The sequence below is a fragment of the Ixodes scapularis genome, unplaced genomic scaffold (assembly GCF_016920785.2).
Source record: "Ixodes scapularis isolate PalLabHiFi unplaced genomic scaffold, ASM1692078v2 PGA_scaffold1__304_contigs__length_218370807, whole genome shotgun sequence".
Classification (NCBI taxonomy): Eukaryota; Metazoa; Arthropoda; class Arachnida; order Ixodida; family Ixodidae; genus Ixodes; species Ixodes scapularis.
The window spans coordinates 80,724,390-80,750,269 of NW_024609846.1; the positions used below are offsets into that span (position 1 = coordinate 80,724,390).

At 45.5% G+C, this 25,880-nt stretch overlaps 1 protein-coding gene across 1 annotated transcript; it reads left to right on the plus strand.

Moving 5' to 3' along the window:
- The first annotated feature begins 2,418 nt into the window (after positions 1–2,418).
- Positions 2,419–21,307, plus strand: LOC121832991 (glutathione S-transferase D7-like). Its single transcript, XM_042290810.1, has 5 exons — positions 2,419–2,680; positions 5,890–5,948; positions 10,704–10,845; positions 12,778–12,948; positions 20,281–21,307. The coding sequence occupies exons 1-5, from the start codon at positions 2,540–2,542 to the stop codon at positions 20,413–20,415; spliced, it is 648 nt and encodes a 215-aa protein (XP_042146744.1). The 5' UTR covers positions 2,419–2,539; the 3' UTR covers positions 20,416–21,307.
- Positions 21,308–25,880: the final 4,573 nt, after the last annotated feature.

Consider the following 25,880-nt stretch of genomic DNA (forward strand, 5'->3'; position numbering starts at 1 on the left):
GAGCGGAGCGGACGCGCGATCTTCTGCGCTTCTCCTCTTTTTCTTACGCCGGTTGTCCCTCGAAGAACGTGACAGCGGTTCAATTTGGCACGTGTTTAAAGCGTCCATACGGGAGTTCCAACCATCCACGTCACCTGCACGTCTTTTTTTTTTTTTTTCTTATTTAACAGATTTGACGTTTTTTATTTGAACTTCGTCGTTTTTAAACGCTCTTTAGCGGTCAAAAAGGCCATCACACTTGAGTCTCATAACGATCGCCTCATAATCGGTATAAAACGACCGGATGAGGCTGAACAACGTCATATCCGTCCGCTAAGAAGGGCGTGTGCGTGACGCGACTGGGTCACGGGTGTTTGGTTTGTGTAAAGGGACTTTAAGTATAGTGACATTTTTTGAAGCGCCGACCGCGTGACGATGCAGGGTGTAGGAAGCGAATGGCGGCACACAGGAGAAGAATGAACTCAATGACACCATTTTGTTCCTTCGGTATGTGCTTCGTCATTCGTTTAGTTGTCGCTTCTTGTAAAAAGAAGCATCAAGGAACTTTAGCTAACACGACACTGGCGGCGCCCTTGCACGGCCACACTGCAGTCCAGGCATTTTATTCGCTCTTTCTCGCGTGAGTTGAAACGTGGTGGTGCCAGTGTGCACAGTCTCAGAGCCGTTTATACTGAGAGAGTCTGGCCTTCTTAAGATTTTGACAGTCTGGCAACCACAGCAGCGTAGTCTGACAACCGGGGGATGACTACTTCCGACCGCCATTTTGGGGCTCTGACTCATAGGAACTCTATGCGATTTCTCAGGAATAAAGTAGAGAAAGAAGTAACGCCATATTGTGTTATCGCAAAATCCGGTGCTTTTAGCGGGCAGCAAGCTCCGCCCACTGGCCAAGCACTCTCAGTATAAAGAGCTCTGCATAGCCCCCAACTACTTTCGGTTCTGAACTAGGCGGCGGATTTGGCAGCATTTGCGAAATCGAATATACACGCTATCGACTGGAAATGGACACTTATAACACTGTCCGACTTAATTCCCTCATAGATAAAAGAACGATGAGTAATAATCTAGGAATTATACGTGAATCAAATGTTTGCCGGGGCTACCCAATAGATGGCGCCACTGAGTGTGTTGCCAAATAGGGAGGCTCTATTGCCAAACAAAAAAGAGACAAGTCACAAATATACCGACAAGTGAGCGTTGCCCTTACCGAGTGTGGGCATGCACTGTGCCCGCGCCGAAACCAGGTTCGTTTGAGCGTCTGCGCAGACGCCGTTACGGCAACAGCGCCCCCGCTGCGTCGTGACGTCAGTGCCGCGCCGCGCGTGAATTATGGGAACATCCTGTACGGTCCTCCTCGTCCTGCAATATCCACCACGTTACACTGATGAGAGCGAGAGAAAAACTGCCTCCGTCGCGTCCAAGGTCAGCCCTGTCGTCGGCTATAGCCGGTTCTATACAGCCAGCTCCCAGAATGCTCTTTGGCGCCGGGTAAGGCGCTATACTAGTCTTACGTGGTATAAATTCACGAGGGACGTTCGCCTGTTTTTCTCGATATAATAATAATAATAATAATACTAATAATAATAATAATGAAGCTTATTTCCACTAATGATTAGAGGGGGCATGAATCAAAAAGCCTCCGGTGGAGGCTTGGCGTGATCTTAACCTTGTGCATGCATTGACAGCCGCAGCATCACACAAGAAAAAGAAAATCTCCCTCTCTTTCTCTCTCACGCGCACGCAAACGCAAATAAACTTTAATGATATTATAACAATTACAAACTCTCTCTCTTTCCCTAATAACAAGCATCTCTTTAAAAAATCATTCCACGATAACGCCGTCGAATAGATAAGGCGCCTTCAAAACGAGCCCTTCACGACAACATCAAATAGCGCATTCGTTCGTCACACATCGTTTGTACCGCCGTAAATCACATCCTAGACTCAAGGTTTACAGCTGAGACAGGTGCCCGACTTAAGTTGGGGCGTGCCACTCTTTTGAAGGCTGTCACGGCCCGCGGAGTATCCATGGATTATTAAAGAAAGCAGGGTGCTAATGCACCATACAAAAGACATTCTTCAGACACTGGCTGAGGTGCGTTTCTTCCCTTTCACGATGGTCATGCAAAGACTGTCTGCAGACATGTTCATGTACGAAGAAAACATGCTCCGAACATGCTTGGTGCGTATCCGGAAATCATTCTGTCATGTCGGCGGCGAACACCGTGTCTTGTGTACGACGTGCGAGCATTGTGTCTGTGGCCTTAGAAGCCATTGTTCACCGATCCAGGGGAAACCAAGCATGTAAGGCGGCGCTTTTTCGCGACGGTCTTATCGGGAACTGCCGTTTCCGCAAAGGAAGCCGTCCGCTCGAGTCGTCCCGCCCAGATTCCGGGAGTTTATAAAGCCGGACGAAGAGGCCGCGAACGAGGCATTCGGTACGTCTTCAGCCTCCTCGACCAGCTAAGTTTTTGAACCGAAAATCAATCGGTCAATCGATCAATAAAATACTGCTCGAAGCGTTCCCACGGCGGCAGCGATGTCCCTCGTGCTGTACCAGATGAAGGCCAGTCCGCCGTGCAGGGCCGTGATCATCGTCGCCAAGCTGACGGGACTCGTGCTCGAACTGAAGGTCGTCAACGTGCTCACCAAGGACCAGATGAAGCCCGAATTCCTCAAGGTGAGCCCGTTTGTTGAGGACACACCAAAAACGTCAAAATTATACTTTTTTTTAAAGGTATTGCGGATTTATGAAGAGCATAGTCCTTGGACAGACGAACTTCTTGCTGTTCAAACAGTCAGGCAGAACAATAACATATCAAAGTAATGAGGTTTAGACAACGGGAATGGCGTTACAGGTTAATTCTATCAGTAAAGTCGCTGGCATGGGAAGGAGACGAGACCTAAGAAGGGCTATTTTGAAGAGACTTCCTCCGACGTACGAGTCGCGATATGTCGATGGTGTTCGCAGGCGGTCCATAAGGCCTGTGTTTTGGAGGAAACCTAGCAGGGCCTCTAAAGTCTTGCCACTTCTTTCGCGTGCCGTCCAAAAACAGGGCGTTGTGCGATGAGGCTTGGGACCCCCCAGTGATGCAAAACTATCGATAAATTGACTATCGATAGTTTTTCCAAAACTATCGATAGTGTCGAAGGACTATCGATAGTACTATCGATAGCTTTTCTATAGTTTTTTGATAGTCGACTATCGATAGTACTATCGATAGTTTTTCAATAGTACTATCGATAGTTTTACGATAGTACTATCCATAGTTTTTCGATAGTACTATCGATAGTATTTTTACTATCGATAGTCAGATTTCTGCCGGCTATCGATACTATCGATAATGCTATCGCCAGTTTTGCACCACCAGAGCGAACAAAGTTGCCTCATCGCCGCCTCGCCTCCCTTTCTCCTCTCTTCGCCCAAACTCCCGTCTTCGTCATCATTGAAAGCTGAACCAAAGTTGGGGTGCTAAGCGCTTGGGCTAGTGTGTGTCCCATTTGAAAAAAAAAAATAATAATAATAAAGCGAGAAAAAGAAGAGGGAGCGACGCAAAGTGCTAGTGTCGCAAAAATATCGATAGTAAACAGTGACAGTTTTCGGGAGTTTTAGTAGACCTTGTTTCCCCCTCCGCTAACCCTCCGCTACGAAGAAACCGCCACTGCACCAGCGCGCCGATGGCCTTGGCTGTATACAGTTCCATGTAGCGGAGGGGGGAACACGGTCTACTATAACTCGCTACTATCGATAGTTGATTACCGATAATTTTCTGATAGTCGACTATCGATAGTCGACTATCGATAGTACTATCCATAGCTTTTCGATAGTCGACTATGGGTAGTACTATCGATAGTTTTTTGATAGTCGACTATCGATGGCACTATCGATAGTGCTATCGATAGTTTTTTTACTATCGATAGTCAGATTTCTGTTGACTATCGATACTATCGATAGCACTATCGATAGTTTTGCACTACTAGGCCCCCGCTTGTATTCTTAGGTTCGTATGGCTAGCCCTAAGCCCACCCCAAGTTGAGTCCGACACGCCTCCGAAAATTTCTACGCAGAACGTTCTGAGAACATTCTGGGAACGTTCAAAAGAACACAGGCAACATTCTTGGAATGTTGCAAATTTGCGTAAGAACATTCTATTAACGTTGTCAGAATGTGGCGCACGCACTTATCGCTACATTCTGGGAATGTTTTCTAAGGGACATTCTTAGAACGTTCTGAGAACGACATAGAACATTACCAGGACATTCAATCAACATTCAAATATCCTAACAAGGTTCTAAGAACGTTTTCAGAACATCCAAAGAACTTTTGTAACTTTCTTAAAATGGACATCCTTTCAATCTCCTCGGTATGTGGTGTGGGTACATCGCTACATTCAGGGAACATTCTCTGAGGACTATTTACAAAGACTCCACAATTACGGCTTGCTTAGGCTACAGCCCCAATGAGCCGCACTACGTACAGGGATGTGATAAAGCTCCTCACAGGGCGATATTTTTTTAATCGAGACAGATTTTTAGAAGGCGCAAGCACAAGCTAGCCGCTTTCGCAGCGCACTAGCCTGAGCACGTGCTAATGACAGTCTACCTGTCACTTGTCAACTTCTTTCATTCAAAATCTGCTGTATACATAACCAATTACTCAATCCGAGCTTAAAAACAGATACACATGCCATCCCACATTCAAATGGGAGATGCCTTTCTCGCAGTTTAAGCTCCAAACCCCAGATACTAAAAATCTGGTCCATTAAAAACTGCCCCTCTTTATACGCAGTCAGTGCCAAGTTCATTATCAAGTTTAGAACACCATTGCTTTTTTCCTACACCTCGCATCGCATTCCTCGGTAGACTCATATATGATAAAACTGATCCCTTATCCTAAGTTTCCAGAAACTCCGCTTAATTTGGATATGTTTGGCACGAAGTGGCATATAGTGGATGGTGTTTCGAACCACAGGTTGTGTGAGAGCTCCGTAAAGTTAGCTTCACCTGCAAAATTTCTAGGAATGTTCGCAAGCGAACGTTCCAAGAATGTCGCGCATATGAATGCTCGAAAGGGAGCGTTCCGAGAACATTGTGCATACGAATGTTCGCCAACAAACGTTCCTAGAACGTTAAGCAGTTTACCTTGTAGGAAATGTTCGCATTCGAACGTTCCTAGAACGTTCCGAAATGGCGTTTTAACGTTCCTTTAACATTCAGAACATCCAGGGAATGTTCGCACAACATTGAGCTCTACTTGGGCAAGCGATTCAATGCAGGTGTCCACAATTCGCAAAATTTAGTGCCCGCGATTAGTCCTCTTTGACCAATTCGCAAAAAATTGGGGCCGCGAGACAGAGAGAGAGAGAGAGAGAGAAAAGGTTTTACTGTATACACCGAGCGCCAAGTACGAGGCTGAAAAGGGATCACGGGTGTTTTAACTTTCGCGCATGTGCATACTAGTAGTCAGATCTCGGGCTGAAACTTCGAAGGCATTGAGCTTGATCGAACTCGAACCTTCTCACGTTTGCAACATTAGTTGCCCATGAATCAATGTCGCCATTTGTCACTCTAAAACAGAACCGCGACCAAGCAAACTATTTTCTTAATCCAAGAGATGGCATCGTGGGTGCCTGTAGCATTTATAAAGAAATGCAATCTTGTTTTTGTTTTTACCAAAATACTTTTTTTTTAATTTTAACTGAAATAAACGTTGCACTCGCCCAGAATGACATTTCTTTCACGAACATTACAGGCGTATATAAGTGGACATTGGCGCATAAAAAAAAAAAATTTCGTTTTCTATTTTATCGTTTTATTTGCTCTATTCGGTCAACCTCAATCTTTGTCTAAAAAAAATGATGTTGTTAATATTGGGGCTTTTCCTTCTAGATGAACCAGGCGCACACGATCCCTACTCTGGTCGACGACACCTTCGTGCTGTGGGAAAGGTGAGCTGTCCGGGCGTGCAGCGTTTGTTGCAAGCCACCGCCAATAAAATTTTCTTTTTACGGTGTTAATTATAGGATACAACCAGAGACTCTGGACAACATGATTTGACTGTCTAACAGAAAATATTTCAACGATATTTTTTCTTCTATTTAAGCATCTAGTCACCAGTCCGCATCAGACAGGACAACTTTCCCAGCAATTTCAGTGTTGGTGGAGAGTTTTTGTAGCTTTCCCTAGGTCTTAAATGAAGTTGCGGGAAGGAATTGCCCCGCCCGAAGCGGGCCTGACAGGATAAGAACAACAGGAAATTTTGCAGTATATCTTGCCTCCAGCACGAGCTCCAACCTTCGATAACTCCTGGGCGTCTCGTTAACCTCGATCGTGCACGCGACGCCAAAGCGCGGGGGAAGGCAACGAGCGCGTAGTGGAAGCCAGGCATCTCAAGGAGACGTCGGGCCGTTCTTGTCGCCCTCCTTTTAATATTTTCAACTTCCTGCTTGCAAGCTCTTCCCCTAAAGACTTACATATCCTGCCTCCCCCTTCCCTTTTCTATGTTGTCTTCCTGTGCACCCTACCTCTTCCCATCACGCCCAAATAAATAAACAAGCAATGGCCGCATTGAGATGGAAGCACTTTCAATGCTGGGAGTGAGAGCAGGGCCGTATTAAAGTATACGGGCTAAGGGAGCTGCAGCCCAGGGCCCTAGGCTGCCAGGGGGCCCGGTGTTAACCCCCTGAAATAAAAAAAAATAAAAAAAAATGTTTGTCGGTTTCAGTTTAAAACAGCTCACAGGAGCTTCTGAACCCTGGCCTTCTGGTGTCGTCCACTCCCCCTCCCCCTCCCCCTCCCCCTCCCCCTCCTTTTTTTTTTTAACGGTGAAACAGGAAGGCCATGAAGTTTGCTTCTTTAGTAGAGCTGGTGTTTGTGAGCTCGTTGTTAAATATTGTGCTAGAGCAACAACATCTAAGCGTTGCCTCCCACCATAGCCTCCTCTATACGTATAGAGGAGGCTATGCTCCCACACTCATTGTGGAGGGAGCAAAGCTGTCGACGCTGGTGGTCCCGCTAAAGTCTCATCTAATTAAGGCCAGACGGAAGGACGGCCACGGAGTTCTCTATTTTACTGTGGCCGCCTCGACGAGTTTTACGGACAACGGTAGGTTGGACGGCAAGCAAGTGTTGCCAAAGGCTACACGAGCAAAATACATGCAACACATATTTTGTTTCTTTTTGGTCCTGTAGCGTAGTTCCACATGAAAAGTCTCCTCCGAAACGACAAGTTTAAAACAAGAAATAATGAAATATCGGTGAACCTCCCAAAGCCACCCTATTTACCACTAAAGCCGGTTTCTCTCTGCTTATACATCATACAAACGACAGATTCGAACGCGAGTCACTGCGAGATCAGTGCTTCGAAGGCTGCATGGCAATCAGTTCAAGGAGAAAACTTGGCACGAAGCATTCGAACCATGGATATTGCAGTGACTCGTGTGTGCAGACCGTCTTTCGTATGATGTATGAGCAGTGTGGCCCCGGCATAACAGACGTTTCAATGAGCCGGCTCTTGAGATGTCGCCTAAAAGTTTTGGAGAGGCAGGGACCGCATGGCAACTTTTCAGGGGCTTGTGTCTCGTCTGCCAGTGCGAGACAACACTTTTCGTGCCATATCGAGTGATATGATCGCTATACTTCGTTTCAGCTTCGGTCCGAGCGCGGCCGATGTAATGAGCCGAAGGACCAATTAAAGAGCGCAAAAAGCGCAGCGTCATGGCGTGCTCTCTGCTCTTGATAGGACTAGCCGGCGGAGGAGCGCGCACAGGGACACGGCGAATACCGGCTGGTCTTATCAACTGCAGAGAGCACGCCATGACGTTTCACTTTTGCGCTGTTTGGTTGGCCCTTCTGCTCATAACGTCGGCCGCGCTCGGACCGAAGCTGAAACGAAGCATAGTATTTTTTTTACGAGCCTCTGAGGTATGACCTATTATTCTTAGCTTAAAGTAATACGTCCAAATGGCTAAAAAAGTTTAGTAATTATAGAAATTAGAAGAAACAATAACACTTTCAAAACTAATGGAAACATTTTCCCCTTCAAGTGGGCCCTCTGTCGGCGAGGAGCTTAAAAATATATCCTTGATCTTCACAAGAAATGCCTGTGAATGCGCCCAAATGACAGTGTTGTAATCGCATTCAGTCTCAGTTCTTTATTTTATTATTTGAATGGAGAAGTATGTTTGTTTGGAACACGGGAGTTCAGTTATTAAAAGAGAGTGGACGATTCGGTTTGAGACCTAACTACTTTAACCATCATGATTACTTTGTTGTCTGTGTTGGTTTACCTGTTCGAGTCATTAATTAATTAAAAAGGGCTCGTTAGACAAGCTCCAATCAACCGGAGAAATTTCTGAAATAAAAACAGTATATTCTCTGGGCAGTTTTCGAGTTGCGATTCGCAAGGCTTGACTTTAGGGGCAGCGAAATTATTTTTCTTCTTGTAATTGAACTGTTGAGGTTATTCTCTCGGTTACTGTTTAATGCAGTTTGTTTCCAAGTAATCATGCCACTCGACATCAAGGGTGTCATTTATACCATCTAACTCAACATCATGATGAATTTATGCAAGCCGGTAGAGACACGTACTGCATAAATAAGGTTGTAGACCTGATCAAACGAGTTCATGGGAACGCGGAATCCTCATTTTAAACTTTTCAACGTTAGTTTACGAGGCCATAGAGTCGCTGAATGTGCGCGACACTTCTTAACAGTTTCCCCAATTGTTCATTGCTTTGCGCTCTTAGTGAATGATTGACTGTTTCCGAAACAGCCTCCAATCCACAATCACATCTACCTCATTCTCAGACAGTGAAACCCGAATTTCCTAATCGTCGAATCTACCGATACAGAAACTTTTTAACATGTATCATAAATTCAACAATATTTGTGTTTTATTAGGTGGTGAAATATACATATTGCCGTCATTGCCCTAACCACCACCACCATAGTCATCATATTCAGTACTATATTATTATTAGGGACATCATGAACTGACTTTGCCCAGGGTCCCAAAATTCCTTAATCCGGCCCTGCGCGAGACTATATAAAACATCATCTTCAAGTGCTTCTACTTTCGTACGCTGGCTTGGGCGGTGCTTACCTGCAGTCTGCAGACAGTCTTGAATACAGGGCTTGTACGTGACGTCATTGCACCGACCTAGTGGTCATTCCTACTTGTTCTGACCGAGAAAAACAAATTCCGTGGTGCGAAACGTGTGCTTCAGAAGGTTTGCAAGAAACGAAAGTATGCAGGCGAGCTGGTTATGCCCGACGCCCTCTAGAACGACAAACAGAAACAAACGACAGCGACAAGCCTCCAACACATACAGCGTTCTCGCGATGGTACCTTTGGCAGTCGTTCGGTGCTCGTGAAGTAAGCACGAGTCATTCTAAGCCTCCCAAAGGTACCCCCGCGTGCACGATGCTACTGTTTGAGCATAACCTCCTATCCTACAGAGCCTGTAAAATCGCGAAGGACTCTGGTTTGAGGCTTGTCACTGTCGTTTGTTTCTGTTTGTCGCTTTAGTGAGACTCAAACATAAAAAAAAAGCATCGTAATCTAAGCCCTGAGACACGACGATGTAGAAAAACGGACAATATGACACAAAATCTATTATCCGTATTCTGTTTCTACGTACCTCAGGGTTTAGATAATGCTGCAGAAGGTATAGCACTCAGCAACAAGGCCACAACCACAATGACCGTTGATATGACCTCACTGCAAGCCACGCACATTACACGGTTCATTTCGTTTACAGTAAACCGGCCCAGATTCTTATCAATGGCTGTGAAGCCGCGCGGAAAATTATTAATAAAGAGGCGTCATTGTCGTTATTAGGACTGTTGGTTATTAGTATTTTGTCGGCGTATCAGCAACGAAGGCGAGGCGTCGCTGTCGTCGGCTTGAATTTGGGTTCGTTACATCATTGTTGTGGTGGTGCGTTTCCGAGCGCAAAGCCTCCCAATAAGTAGATACAAAAGGACGAATTTGCGCGACGATAACCCTACGCAGCCAAGCATAGACAGCGCTGATTAAGGCAGCAGTAAAAGGTCGCCTTTGGTGCCGTCATGTCCTGATTGCTTTGATCGAATGCCAATCTGCAGACGGACGCGAAAAGTGACGTCGCTATTTTTTTATTTTTTTCTGAAGCATGCATCACATGGTGCAACGCTATTTTGCGCTCTTGCGAAAAAAGAAAAAAAAAAAAAGAAACGGTGGCAGAAGTTGTTCTGCCCGAAGTTGCAACTGAGAAAGCGTAAGCAAAGTCACATCATGTGAATCAGACATAACGGGTCCGCACCAATCTCCTCGCCGAACTCTGGTTGTTCGTATACAACAAAACAGGCTGTACATACCTTTCCAGAGCTTGTCATCGGGGCGAAAAATGACGAGTCACGAGGCATCCTCAAAGAACAGCTACTGCTTATGCTCAGAACCCGTTTCACAAACCATGATCAGTAGACAAAAGTGCTAGCCCTCAGAGAGCGATTATTAGAATGACCCACACGCCTGAAAGCACGGCCTTTGGGCGCCACTATCTTGCTCCTGGTGTGTACAGATTTTCTGGTAGTCAAGCATTGCTAAGGTTAGCCCATGGTTTTCAGACTGATACACCAACAAGGCGTGTTCCATCAACAATGGCCAGTCTATAACTTATGAAATGTGGCTGCTTGAAGACGTGCTTCTACTTTTGTCACAGCCGGGCCATCATGCGCTACCTGGTGGACATGTACGCGCCCAACCACCCGCTCTACCCGAAGGACATCAAGAAGCGGGCCCTCATCGACCAGCTCCTGGACTTCGACCTCGGAACCCTCTACAAGGACATATCGACCTACTTCGTAAGCTCGCGTCGAGAAACGATATATCAAAAGCACTCCCACGACATTACTGCTCATGCATCATACAAAAGACGCTGTGAAGTGTCTGCCGACATGATGGCAGAGTTATGGCCTCAAACATGTTTGAAGCATGTTTGCTTCATCCATATGTGTGCTTCAAACGTGTCTTCAGATAGTTTTTGGGTGACCAATGTTACGGGGCCGTCATACAAGGAGTACCTCAGACATTAGAGAGTTTTAGGGAACCGTTTTTGCGGATCCGATACGGTTTGAAGGGCACTTCGGTACGAACTGCGCATGCGCTACCGTAGAAGACTCGCGCACGCGCAGCTCGTACCGGAGGGCCTATCGTACCGTATCTGATGTTCAAAAACGGTTCCCTAAAACTCTCTAATGTCTGCAAATTGTATTCTGTATAATGTATTAGCAGTATGACTGCTGCTGAAGGTTAGGTGAAAGGAAGGTCAACCAGCCACTAACCGGAAAGGGTGGACCCGCAGCGTTTCAAACTGGCTTCACTCAGTAGGGGGGTCCGCGGTCGATCAGCCATTGGAATCATCGACTTTCTGCCGCCATCGTACGGGGAAGTACTCGCTTGGAAAGGGTACGGTTAGTGAAAGCGAAACGTTTAAAAGCAAATAAGTAAAAACAATACAAAAAAATAGCAGAAGAAAAAAAAATTAATATGAAGGCAGTGCTTTCGTAGTTTTCCGTTTAGGGACGGAGAAACATTCTGGACGAAAACTTTGCTAGACATACGGGAGTTCTAAAATAGCGGTTCACCGCGGCAATAATATTTAAATTAATAAACATCCGGCACTGCGACTGGTACTAAGATGTGGTCATTGCCTTTATGATGCGTACGAAATGCTATCCAAAGGGGTTAATCTTGAATATTATTTTCAAATTTGATTGATATACAATGCACATGCTACCTATTTCCGTCACGATCAGACTGGCTTAATTGTCGTGTTCCTCATAAGTTTCAATTGAGTCGATCAGCGCGACACAATACCATTTGGAGCCAGTTTGGCTGCCCATGTTGTTTCTGAAAAAAAAAAAAAAAAAAAAAAAAGCGTGCGCTCCCAATATTTAAAACTTCGTAGGGATTCGACGCATCTGCAGTAGCGAGACCTTATTTTATTTGGTGCGCAGAGCGCTTGGGTGCGCTCTTCTAAAACACTCTAGTGCTTTAAGTTTTCTCGTTTCGTCTCTTTTCTAAATCACGTCCCTAACGTTCCTAATATAGACTATTAGCGATGTGCGCAACCAAAAGCGTCGCTGCGGTCAGCTTTTCACGATTGGCCAGACCATGGGCATATGAGCATTGTCAGATTGTCAGACGGTGTTAGTTCCGGTCGCGATGGTTCCTAGCTTCCACTGTGCTTTTTAAACACACCATCGAACTCGTCGTCGCACCTGGTGGTAAGTAGCCAGGATGGCAACGTGTGACGTCACGGCGAGGCAAACCCCAGTCGTGACGTCACGGATAGAAACTATTAATGGGCGCCACCGAAATATCTCGACGGTGATTGGTCAACTTCGGGTGGTTCGTTCACAGCTTTATGCTAACCAGAATCAAGGTGAGGGGGCGCCATTACTTACGTTTCAGTTCTTTAAATACACCTTCGTTAAATGTAATGTTTCTCGCTTTGGTCGTCGAATGTGAACTCACATTTTGTCAACGTTTGTATAGGAGAGGGTTGCAAAAATCAGGACAGGGATCAAAGCTGGCAGAAATGTGCTGAAAATGAACCTAAGCCCCAAGCCTTCTATGTATGAGATGGTCGATTGAGGTGCGCATCTGACCTAGGTCTGACGTTTACTTATGATAATCATTTGTTTTTTGAGGCTTCTGCACTTTATGTCCACCAGCTTGGTAATGCTTCCCGGGTCGGACGCTGCAAACTTAGGGTGTATGTGTTTCTGCAGTACTCGTATCTGCTGAAAGGTCAGCCCAAGGACAACCAGAAGGAAGAAGCTATGAAAGCAAGTTTCCGGACCTTTGAAAGCATCCTGGGGGACAAAAGCCAGCGGTACCTGGTGGGCAAGGAGAAGAGCCTGGCGGACATCTCTATCATGGTCAGCCTCTCTGTTCCAGAGGTAAGTTGGAAGGCCCGGAGTCTTGAAGATTCACGGGACAGCGCGTACAGCTGAAGGTTTGGCTGGAAGGTGGGGCGGGAGGGGGGGGGGGGGGGGGCGGGGGTATTGTATTTCCGGGAGAAAAGGGTTTAATCTGTTCACGTTTCATTCTGTTTTACGTTTCTTAAAGATCTGGTTATTTTAATTTTTTTTAAACATATACGACAATGTGAGAATCGCCGCCACCTTTTGAACAAGGTCGTTTTCAATTCACCTACAATGTTACGTAGCTGGGACTGCGGCATGTGTTCCGTCGTGACTGCCAAGTATTTGTCCCTACGAAGGTGCTATGAAACGTTCTTGATTTTCATTTCTTTCCAACTGATAAAGGCCCAGTTAAGGCATTACATGAGAGAATGGGGGGGGGGGGGGGGGGGGGGGGGGGTAATGGAATAAAACGGATAAACGTAATAAAGTAGAATAAGACAGTAGAATTTCTACAAAATATAATACAACTGAAAGAGCACTCACAAATGATGGATTTGAAGTGCATTTAGGAACGCTCTTGAGTCGTTGATAACAATTGATGATAGCAGTTGGTTCTATTCGGAACTGGCGAGGGAAACAAGTAATTCATTAAAAGAATTGGTCTTTCCGAAAATTCGTTTGATAGCACATGAAGTACTTAAGCGGGAAGATATTCTTTCTGGGGTGATAGCAAATAGGCATTAAGGTCTAAGGAGCAGTAATACTTTCTGTGAGGGAAGCAAATTCAGGAGAGTTTCCTTTGGTAGTGCAAAAGATTTAGACCCAGTTTATGTTTTAAGCCAGAAAGGTGAACTGATCGTATGATGATACGATGAAACGAGTTGCGCGGTTTTGCACTGCTTCTAATGTGTCGATAAGGTATAATTGATGGGGTTCCAAATAGCTGCAGCATACTCTAGTTTTGGTCTAATCTCTAATGCAAGTTTCATAAGCTATTTGGCGAGCATGTGTAGAGGAATCTCGTAGGGATCGTTTGATGAATCCGAAAGTCTTAAATGCTTCTGCAGAAATGGTTTCAATATGGGTTTTTCAAGAAAGGCTTGAAGGTAATCTGATGCCAAAATATTTGTACATGGAAGCGGGTTCGATCACTTCGTTGTCTCTAGTGTACTGCTGTGCTATCAGGGACTGTTTTCTGGTGAATTGAAATAGTTTACACTTTGACTTACTGAGCGACATTACCCATTTTCCGCACCAGACGCCAATTTTCTTTAGATCGTTCTGAAGTCTACATTTGTCGTTTACTGATGAAATCTTGTTATATACGACACAATCATCTGCAAAAAGCCGTATTTTAGAGGAAATTGTAGACGAAAGATCGTTAATGAGGATTAAGAAAAACAGAGGGCCCAGAACGGAACCATGCGGAGCCCCTGACGTAACGCTTGTTAGTTTCGATTTGTGATCGTTAATGACTGTGTATTGAACGCGAGATGCGAGAAAATGACTTATCCAGGTAAGTACTAAAAGGTCTCATTGCAGGGACGACAGCTTGGAGAGAAGACATGGGTTAGGATGTTGCAGAATTCAAGTATTCAAGATAGAAATTAACAAATTTGGTTGTGACGGCTATTTTATCTGCATTAAACCGTTTACTGACTCACGCAAGTAACCCCATAACCGTGTTTAGTTTTGAGAAATTTTTGAACCGCAAGTGCTTAATTCTGGTCTTCAAAATTACATTTGTTGCCTTCAAAATAAACTTTCTAGCCACAAACAGAATGGGAGAAATGAAAAAAAAAATATCAGTGCTGCCATGTTTTGGCAGAGCCTCAAACTAAGCCATGAGCTTAGTTTGAGGCTGACGAAGCAGACGAGCTATACTCGTCCTGAACGATTCGGGGACGGCTCCACTTTGACAAGCCAGGCTCGTCCAAAAACGGTTAAGGGGTATGTACCAGATAACTCTCAAACACTACTTCAAAAAGCATTTAATGAAACGGCGTTAGATAAAACGGCATTCAATGAGCGTTCGATAAAACGTTTGTCGGCAATTTTTGTTTTATCTGGTTGACAGTTGTAGGGCAGTCTTAAGAAACGGTTAGAACTTCTACCGAACAGATAGAGGCCTCCTTTAAGGTAGCATTCTAAGGTCGGCGCTATTTTATATCATGACTGTCCCGCCTAAAGCAGCTCCACGTGGCCCGCTAGCGATCAACTGTACCATTTACGTGGATGAAGGCTGCTATATAGGAGCAGCGTTCTCCCTTGACCATTACAACCGGCCATGACCCATGTTCAACTGTATCTAGACTCAAACTTAGGTTATCAGCAAAACAGCTTGCATGCATGCTCAAAAACGTTCATGTCCAGATATTGACTTATATGTGAGTTTTACAGCGATTTGCCAAGGCAGTATATATCGTTTCCTAGGAGCAACCCTTAATGTGAGGCTTCAGAAAAACCTAAAGGCGGACGCCATAGCCACAACACCAAGCAAATTCACGAACGTCATCTCTATCCTCGGTGGTCACTCGAGGGGGATTCACCCTCCTCAATCCTCCAGTTGCACCCTCCCACATGCTTGAACTTCCGACACCCTCATTATTTCGTCTTGAACGCATCTGACGCCAAAGCATCTTTAAGCTGCTGGGCGTCCCCCGAGTACCCTCGAACGAGAAGCCATGCGCTGAAAATGATACCCTCTACCACACCAGATCGCAAGAAATCCCATACACCAGTTCATACGGCTGCATAAGTCAATAACAGGAACTGCCTTTCGAAGTCGCTTAGAAGTTAAGAGGAAGTACCGATTTCAGATCCGACAGCTTTTTTACGAACCGTTTATTTCTTGAACCCATCCCTTCTACTCATCCCGCACCGCGCGAACGCTTTTACTGTACAGGGGCGTATACTAGGTAATCTCAGAAAAAAGCTAACATCCATTAGTGTACCAGAAGTGTATCCTATAAGTTTTATTGAAAAGACAATCGAGACATTGTCCCTTGGAGAAGTGCAGAAGACGCTTTCCCACTACAATAACCGGGAGATTATCGAATTTACGTCGACAGCTGTGCACCGAGGTCGACGGAGAACTACACACGCTTTTACCATCCCAGCTATGGAAACTCAATGAAGTTCCCGATTTGACAGGCTGCTATCATCGACATCCGCTGAAATGAAGGCCATCAAAATGCTTTATCTACACTTGCCGCATTAAACGTTGACTGAAATAAAAAACAGACCGTCGAGATAATCGACTTCCGCACACCACTCCGAAGGCTTGCGAGACCAGGAACTCGTGACGAACAAGTTAGTGCAATCTTATAACTCCTAAAAATCTTCACAAGAAGAAAAAAAAAAACAAAAAAACTCGCATTACAGTTTTAACAGGTTAATTCATATGTTGGACTTCCTGAAAACACCGCCAACTGGCTGGGGATGCACACAACCGATCTTTCACAATCCGAAGCCAGTAGACTTAAAGACTTTTTTTTTGGCCTTGTCAAGGACCACATAGGCAACCTCGCTCCTTCGAGCCAAATAGCGTATAAGCCTTGCGTCACCAGGTGATTTCTTCTAGCTAAAAATTCGCTTGTAATATGTTTACGCGAAAATATCGCTTTTACTACATAGTTATTTATAAAATAAACGTTGTGTGAAACAACCCCATGTGTAACAAATGCAAAGAAATATAAAAGTTGCAATACTGTATAATAATCTAAAACCATAGAAACAGACAAGTAAACTAACGGACAAGACGCCTTGTTCGATATCTTATTTGTCTGTTTCTCGGGGTTTATATTACAAGATTTCCTAAGCAGCTCGCCTACATACATTCGCTTCTTGCAATATCAGCTCCTTCACCGTGAGGATTATGAAGAGCTACGACATAGGTTGCTCCCCAAGCTCACAACAGAAGACATTATGTTCCCCTCTCAATCTAAACGCAGACGTCGTGCACTTCAGCGGCTTCTAAACTTCCTAACCTCTACCGGCCTGTCAGACAGGCTCCAAAAATACTTCACAGTGACATAGGTCGCGTCACCGTGATCGGAGGACACTGTCCTTTCGGGGCTAAGTGCGTGTGAGGGTGTGCGCGCGTGTACGTGTATGTATTTTAATCATTCATTCGTCACTCTATCTCTGACTGTGACTTTCTTTTATAATATTTCTCCCATACTTTTGTCTCTCTTCGGCTCACAATCTTTTTTTTTTTCTTGAGAAAGAGAGAGAGAGAAAGAGAGAGAGAGAGAATACTTGCGCAAGAGGAACTATCAACGTGTATGTCACAGTCGGAGGCCAGAGGGTCATCAGAGGTCATCATTAGTTGGGGAGAAAGGAGGAGGGTATAACAGTTGACAGAAGAAAAAAATTGTGAAAGTGAAGAGGGGTAATGATTAACTAAAACCGACATCGCGGCGGTGGATGGGGCCACAACCTTGAGGGACTGAAGAGGAGCGGTAGGACTAGGAACCGATGAAGAAGGCGGAGTTGAAGACTCTTGATTGTAGAGTCCAGTGTTGAGAAGCAGGCGGCACAGATGGTTTCTGAGTTGTCCACAAGCACACCAGCGCTAAGTACCATTCTATACCGTCCCAAAGTGCAATTGACCGGTCGAAATCCCTGGTGCATTTGGGGAGGGGAGGTGAGGGTGGACTTATTTTCTTGCGATAATATAGATTCCGTTCCCGGAGTAGGGGCGTTCGAGCCTATTATATGTTTAAGGGGTCTTCCGTAGTACGCTACGGAGAGGTCATTCTTTGCTTGTTTGATTGGCGGTTCTAACTAAGCAAGGTTCGCGTGATATACCAAACACAAAGATAGAAATTAATTCTAGAGGCGATTGCTCAGTAGGCAGTATCGACAAGTGAGAACAACTTATCCCACACCCTTGACGAGAATCTCTCTTTTTGGGCCTTCTTTCTGTTACGCTTTCTTCAGTACGTGCACTCGAGAAACGAGAGGCATCTGAAGTGCTGGAAACGTTTCGCGATTTTCGTTGGGCGCAGTTTTTGGCGCGGATGGCATTTGCAGTCGCCCCGCGGCGTGATGTAAGCACGATTGCAGCAAATGTCAAAAGATTAGATGTGACAAGAATATAACGATATTCGTTGCAGCCGAATCAGTTTGCCCGTCCCTGCTATCATAACGCAAAAACGTCCTCTCGTTACAAGAAAAAGTAACGAAATTAAGGTATAAAAATGACAGATGTCTTATAAATGTCAAACGTATACGTGTGCACGGCAAGGCGCACCTACCTCCCTTTACTTGAACAAAGCAAAAAAAAAAAAAAAAAAACCTAATGTAAACATGTGCGTTTTTTCTCATTTTATTTATTTATTTCAGGGTGTCGAACCGGAACCGAACCGGTATTTTTTCCGGAACTGAACCCGAACCCGAACCGTTATATTGTTATCGCGATGAACCCGAACCGGAACTGAACCGGAAAAAAAAAATAACGGTTACCGGCTCATGTCGAAACGGTTCGGCCACGCGCTGTTGACAATGAATGTGCTATCAATGCCATTTGTTTTTTAAGTGCCGTCAACTGACACACACCTCGCTTACATATTTTTCTTCTCCACTCAGTCTCAGGAATATAAACGCTGCATCCATGAATCTTGACAAACGCTGCATCCATGAATCTTGACAAACGCTGCATCCATGAATCTTGACATAGGAACCAGTATTGCGCTGGTCGCGGCTTGCACGGAAAAAAAAAAAAAAAATTAAAAGACTGTGCAAAAAAAAAAAAAAAAAATCGCGTCACGGGATTTCATTTTTCTACAATCTCGTAAATCCTAAATGCTGCTGTGTGCTCATTTCATAACACGTTTCTAGAACGCGCGAGTTCTTGAAGCTTGCTTCCATCGGAATGAGAAAAGAAAAGGCTGTGGAGTTTGATAATAATGCATCCGGTTTCGTATAGGCACTTAGAAGCTAACATATTTGTGAGACAGCGAACTCTTCTATTGTAATATCTATCCTATTACGTCCTTCTGGCGTTGCGTTCAATGAAGTGTTTTTCATATTCCGTATCTTGTTTAACGAAAACTTCTTTAAGGGTCTAATTTGAGTTACCGAAGGCTAGTTCAAATAAAGCAAGCTGTATTTTCTCCCCACTGTTCCTTCCATTGCTTACACGACGAGGTGGCGGGATAGTTAGCGAGTTCTACTTGTAAGTGGTTTTGTAAGGAGCTCGCGGATTTTACAGCTACTGCGTCGGACCCAATTAGATGAAGTCCGAATGCGTAAACGTCGGTGAGGTAACCTTTGAGTGCACATAAAGAAACCATTCCTAGTAGAAATCCCTGAGCCTTACACTACGATGTATCCCGTTTCGTATGTGCTGATTTCAGATGTTTTATTTGTAATTTATTTTGATGTTGCAATTTGTCATTTAAAATTTCCGAACCGGTTCGCGAACCGGTTCAGCGCTCCGAACCGGTTCGCGAACCGGTTCGCGGATCGAATTAATCGAACCAGAACTAAACCGGAACAAAATAAATTTACCTGAACCTGAACCGTAACCGAACCCGTATTTTTTTCGGTTCGACACACTGATTTATTTATTTGTTTATTTTTTTTTTTGGGGGGGGGGGGGGGGGGAGAGTTTTAGATAAGAGAATGATGAGCCCCGGGGATTTGCTAAACTGAGACTCAAGCTTCAAGTCTTTAAGCGAAGGGCGCCTGTGCAAGCGTTGACAATGATAAGCGCAAGCGTTGACAATGATAAACGGACACGTTGCTTCCGCCCTATTACGACGCATAGGTTATGAAGTTTGTTTTGTACATATATTGCGGAAATTGTTTGTCCAGGCAATACCCGAAGCAAGTCAAAGCTGGTATGTAAGGATTGCTCGAAAACTGAACTTCCCGACGGACTCGGATAAGCTTCTTCCGCGCGAACATCGAACGAAGCATAAAGAGCGTTTGTTTAACATTTTGTCCGTCGTTTTTTGTTTGTTGTTGTTGTTGTTTTTGTGCGTGTATTTGTTTGTCCTGTATATTGGAGTCCTATAAACCTCCAAGAAGTGTCTGATCTTCTGGCGCCCTGAAGAAGTCTTAGGCCACGGTCACACACATCGCGCATCCTGCATACACTCTGCAGACACTGTCTGAATACTGAGTAGACCTCAAGGCAGCTTAGAATATTTAGTAGACCTCAAGACAGGTCACTTTGAGGTCTGCCCCCAATCCTTCAATCAGAGGAAATCATAGATCGGCGTCTTTCTGACGTCACTGTAACTCCTGCGCAAGAAGCAGACGACTTTCTCTCCGCATAGCAAATTGTATACCATCGTGTTTCCTGTGGTATCAGAATCGTTTGGTCTCATTGAATCCGCGATCTTTCGCGTACAGGTGGTGAAGTACGACATGTCTCCGTTCCCGAAGGTGAAGGCCTGGTACGAGTGGATTCAACGGGAGCTGTCCGCCGTCAACCAAGTAAACCGCGAAGGGATCGCCGAGTTCAGGGCGGCGCTGGGAATGTCGTGAACAAGTCGGATCCACGCAACCCTGCTGCGTCACCGTCTCGTCTTCTGCACGTCGTCGTCGTCGTCTCGGCGCGGGGTCGTCATGGGCCAGTGCCGAGTCGCCATATTAGCAGTTACGCACCGAGCCTCGGACGGGGCTGGGGGACGACGTATTGTATAGAAATCTATTCAAATAAGAATGCGAACTTGTCCTCTAATACGGCGAGGGTTGTTCGATGGCGTCACGACACTGTCCAAACGCTTAGCGCTGCAGCCAGCATACTATACTGATACAGTACCGGTAAGGTGGCCGCCTCGCCACTTTACCTTATATAGCATTCAGAAGATGAACGTGACCGACCACCCCAATAGGCGCCTGTTTGGAATCGCCGCTTGTCAACTTAGCTCTTTCGCCGCCGTACGACGACAACAGCGGAGCAATACACAGACGTTTCTCGTCTCCTTCTGTTTTCGCCGCCAGGTTGTGTTCGATTTCTTTTGATCGCTTGTCCACGTGGATAACGTGGATACGACGACTTTGCCTTATTCCTGTCGCTTACTGAACTGTGGTTGCTTCTTAGAGTACAATGCCAGCTCTCTCTCTCTTTTTTTTCTTCCTCCCTAGCTCTCTCTCTGATACCCACTCAAGATAACTGCCCGAGGGCGCCTTGCTCACTTCTAAAGACCTAGCTCGCAATCTGTGACTCCAAGACGTGCTTTTAAGCCCTCACTAAACAGCTTCGTATTTTCACCACCAGGCGAGCAACAATCTCGTTGCATAAGAATGAATTAGCGCGAGACCCTCACTGGGCAGGTTCGAATACAGAACGCTATGTGCATTTGTTTAGTTTGAGAACTTTTTCGTTGCCACGAAGGCGTGCCAGATCAATGCGGCAATAAAAAATGAAGGCAAATTTCCTCTTTCGTTTAGAAATACTCTCCGGTTTAAAGTTGGTCTGTTCTGTCACAGCTCGTTTTCTCGCTTATTCTCGTCCCTCCCAATGGATACGGTGCCCAGAACGCGCTACCAACTGGTCGAGAGTGTTTCCGCAGTGGCTACGAATTGCGATACAAGTGCCGGAGTGCCATACCATCGGACGTCGTGATCCTGGAAGCTTGTCGTAGAAATTCCGGCAAAGTAGACGAGCGAACGCAAGTGTCGCTGTTGTCGTAGCATGCCGACTGGTGACTCTTTAAGCTTCCATGGGATGTGACGATGGAAAGCCATCTCCGCTGTTGTGACTCCGCTAGGATCGCGGCAGGTAACAGCTTGAACACTTATCAGCCAAAACATTATGACCGCCAACCTACTACCCTGTTGATCCACCTACGGTGCACGAAACAGCTGTAAATCATCTTGGCATGGATTTTATAAGCCCTTGGTTAGTGCCTTGAGTAAGATTGTACCAAATTTGTAAGCACAGGGGCTCTAAACTCGTCAAGCGCAAAGTTGGGCGGAAGTTCACAGAACGCACCGATTGGACAATCACGACGATGACTTCGCGCTTTTGTCGCCGACGTCCAATCGACGCGCTCCGCGAAGTTTCGGCTCCAACTTGGTGTTTGACGAGTTTAGGGCCTCCAGGTCGCGCAATTCCAGTAGATTACTCGAAAATGCCCCCCCCCCCCCCCCCCCAACCCTACACATTCCAGCTGTTCTCAATAGGATTCATATCTGACGAGTTAGGTGGCAAGGACATCGACTAGAATTTATTGTCGTGCTCTTCAATCTACTGTAGCACAATTCTGGCCTTGTGACATGGAACGCTGTCCTTTTGGAAGATTCAAGTTCCAGTAGGGAAGACAAACCCCGAACTAGAGTAACAGGGTCAGCAGTGATCTTGACATCCTGATCTCACCTTTGTCGAAGTCGCTTAAATAAGAAGCATTTATCATTGCATGAACACGTGATAGACAAAACGACCCCTTTGTATCCATGGCAGCCGCTATCTACCACACGCAACAGCTGATAGTAGAAAACGCGGATGGCACGCGCGCTCATTCTCAAAATGAAGGGGTGGTCATAATGTTTTGGCTGATCAGTGTAGTACATGTGCGACGCCATCGGGGGGTAATTGAGGGACAACGACTGAGGACGCTGTTAACAGTCGGAGGCGGGTTCTAGTCAGCATAAAGGCGGTGGCCCTGGCTTCGGATAATGGGGCGTGCGCGGATGCATCACTCTCCGAAAAAACGGGATATGCGTAATGCCGTTTGTGGCTGCAAACGTGCTCGTTTAAACTGTAAAGACGATGACTCAATTTCCACTCTTTGACGTTACGGACAGATGGGACCAATCAGGCAGCGTCAAAAGCGCACCATCGTAATGTTCCTCATGTTTATGTACGTGTTCTATTGTCGCTGAACAAATCAAACAGGAAGTGCTAATGACTTGTGCTTTTGAAATTCCTTGATTGGTCCCATTACTTCGTAGTGTCGGCTGCGTCTACAGTTGCTCCTGTTTTTCATGCGTTAGCATTAGTACGCTCGTTTTGACGAAAACCCGGCGGTGCCTTTTGTTTGTCAGTTATCGCGTGAGACGCTCCCACTGGTCCGAAGCGCTGACGTAAGCACGTGTCAACTTCTTTCTTTCCCTTCGGCGCTGACAAACTGACAGACACCGCCGGGTTTTCGTCAAAACGAGCCCTCAGGATTTTGGCGAAATCACGGGCACAGCTGGCGCGGAGCCAGAGAAGAGGAGGCGCCGCGCAACACCTCCTGGATAAAGCCGTAGTGCTGAATTAGATGGCTTAATCAGAGAAGGCCAACGCTGGACACAGACTGGAAGTGAGTGCTGCGTCAGCGCTCGGCTTCGAGTCAAGTATTAGCCGAACGTTGATACAATCGCCGTATCCAATCCGTGCCCAGCATTAGCCTTCTCTGATGACGGAATCTCATTCAGCATTACGGCCTTGTTATCCAGGAGGTGTTGCACCGAGGCGCGGTGGAATGCGGGCGTGCTTAGTTGCCGCCGGTTGTTCTTCGCTCTAACCGTTCATTCACACTGGAAGCGGATCCGCGTTTGCAAAGCGGTTGCGAACGCGGTTGTATAAAGATCCAGTGCAATTGCACGCGCACTCGATGTCATCAAGTGCGCGTGCAATTGTACTGGATCTTTATAGAACCGCGTTCGCAACCGCTTTGCGAACGCGGATCCGCTTCCAGTGTGCTGTAGTAGCGGTGCGTGGGCTGTAATGTGTTTGTGTAGTTAAAACAATGGATGCTGTTCATCCCAAAAATGAACGTCGCTACTGATGCGTGAATAGGGAGTTTTCGTAGACCGCGCTGCCCCCTCCGCTAAGCTTTCCGCTACGAAGAAGTTGCTACTGCGCCTGCGCGCCGATAGCCTTGACTGTGGAGTTCCCGCTATCGTAACGGGTTGCGGAGGGCCTTGCGGGATGGCGAAAACGATCTACGAAAACTACCTAATGACTACCACAGTCGCGAAGGGGACTCAAGCGTCAGTTTACCGCTTCCCTTCGAGTTGTTGGGAAGCGACATAGCGACAGAAGTGGATCACTGCAGTGCGACACATCAAGTAAGTGAATTTTGCATTAATTGTTGAAGTGAAAAAAACTAGATGTGCAGTCTTAAAAAGTGGTCTGGCGAACTCGTTTTGCAGACTATGCTCGGCAAAATAACATATTTATAGAAGTTATTTTACGAGTAACTTAGACAGCCCACAGGGAAATACGGTAGGAACAATAAGGCCGATTGTTGCGTCGCTGTGACATTGAACATCAGGTGATTAGGCCTTCAAGCCAGAGGCCCGTCGGCCCGTTACGGCAATCGTAGTCGTACGCGTGCATAGGCGTTTGGCACGGGCGGTCGTAACCAAAATAAGTTTTGTTTGTTTCGGCAACCAAATTCAATGCTGAGTCTGGTAACAAATGTGACGGCGTGCAGAAAATAGTATGGAAGAGTTTTTCTTTGGAATAAGCTCACGCAAGGTGTAAATATCCTTGTCACATATACACTTTGCGGCCTGTCACCTTTTTACACCAGGCTTGCATATCACATTACAGCCATTGCAATGTGCGTACTCTTCTCTAGCATGCAGTTTGGTTCATTACCCACATTTTATTATGTTGGTGAAGAAAACTCAAAGTAGTGTCCAAACGGTAACTCTAGAATATGCTCTAAACATTTCGACCTATGAAGGCCCCCGATGGTCTTAACACCGCATAAAGAAACCAGGGACATGGTTGGCACGTGCACCCGGGGACTGCTGAAATCAGGGTCGCCGCCGCTTGTCACACTTGACGGACAGACTGGCCGCCCCATTAACAGACACGTATCCGCTTGTGGCGCTGAATGCAGCACTCTCGTGGCGCCGCCTGGCCATTGCCAGCTTGCTATGTATATTCCTGTAATTTTTTTCGTTGTTTTTATTTACGGAATTAATAAAGCGTACAGCGCCGTCATGAAAATGAACAGAAGACAAGATGGCGTGGTCGCTGAAGCGGATATATGGCAAGTTCATTCATCGTGCTATCGCCCTACCATATAGCTAGAGAAATCTCGAGAACGAAAGTGTACGGGCATTTGAAATGTGCTGATAATTATTCGAATCCCGTAGCTTCCGAACAAACGACGCGATTCCTTTCAGGTGTTAGATTAATTGCACCTTAATTTTTTTAATTCCGTTCATTGAATTTTCATATATATATATATATATATATATATATATATATATATATATATATATATATATATATATATATATATATATATATATATATATATATATATAAGCTAAATTTTAGGGAGTCACTTGGCTTATTCGAGTGCGGCACATTTTTAAAATTTGAAATGGAAAAACTAAACAGCTGTTTTTTAAAAAAAAAGATTGTTCCTGTTCAGCATGGTTTTTTAGCAGGAAGATCCGTGGAAACAAACTTATGCACATTTCTTAGTTATTTTATGCCAATTGTCCAGAGTCGGGGACAGGTAGGTGCAGTATATCTGGATATGTCGAAAGCCTTTGGCAGGGTTAATCATGAATTGTTATTGCTGAAACTCCTACGGGCTTGGTCCTGAGTACATAACCTGGTTCAGGAGTTATGAAAGACAAAACTATGTTAGAGTTTCTGGATACCTGTCGCGTCCTTTCATATCTATTTCGGGTGTGCCTCAGTGCTCTAATCTTGGTCCTCTGTTGTTTACCATTTTTGTAAATGATCTCATATCCTCCGTAAGCACTCGCAGGTGCTCATTTTTGCAGACGATGTTAAACTGTTTCGGCAGGTGGACTGTATCGCCGACTGTACTTTGTTGCAAGAGAATGTCTCGTCAGTACAGAAATGGTGCATTTCAAACAATTTACTTTTGAACCCCCGTAAAACCCAAGTGATGTCTTTGTCGAGAAGGCGTAACACGTTATCATATGACGTACTATGGAAATTGGGCCTATAAGTAGGACCAAACTAATAAGAGATCTAGGGGTTTTTGTGAATGACCACCTTTCTTTTAATTCACATATTGATT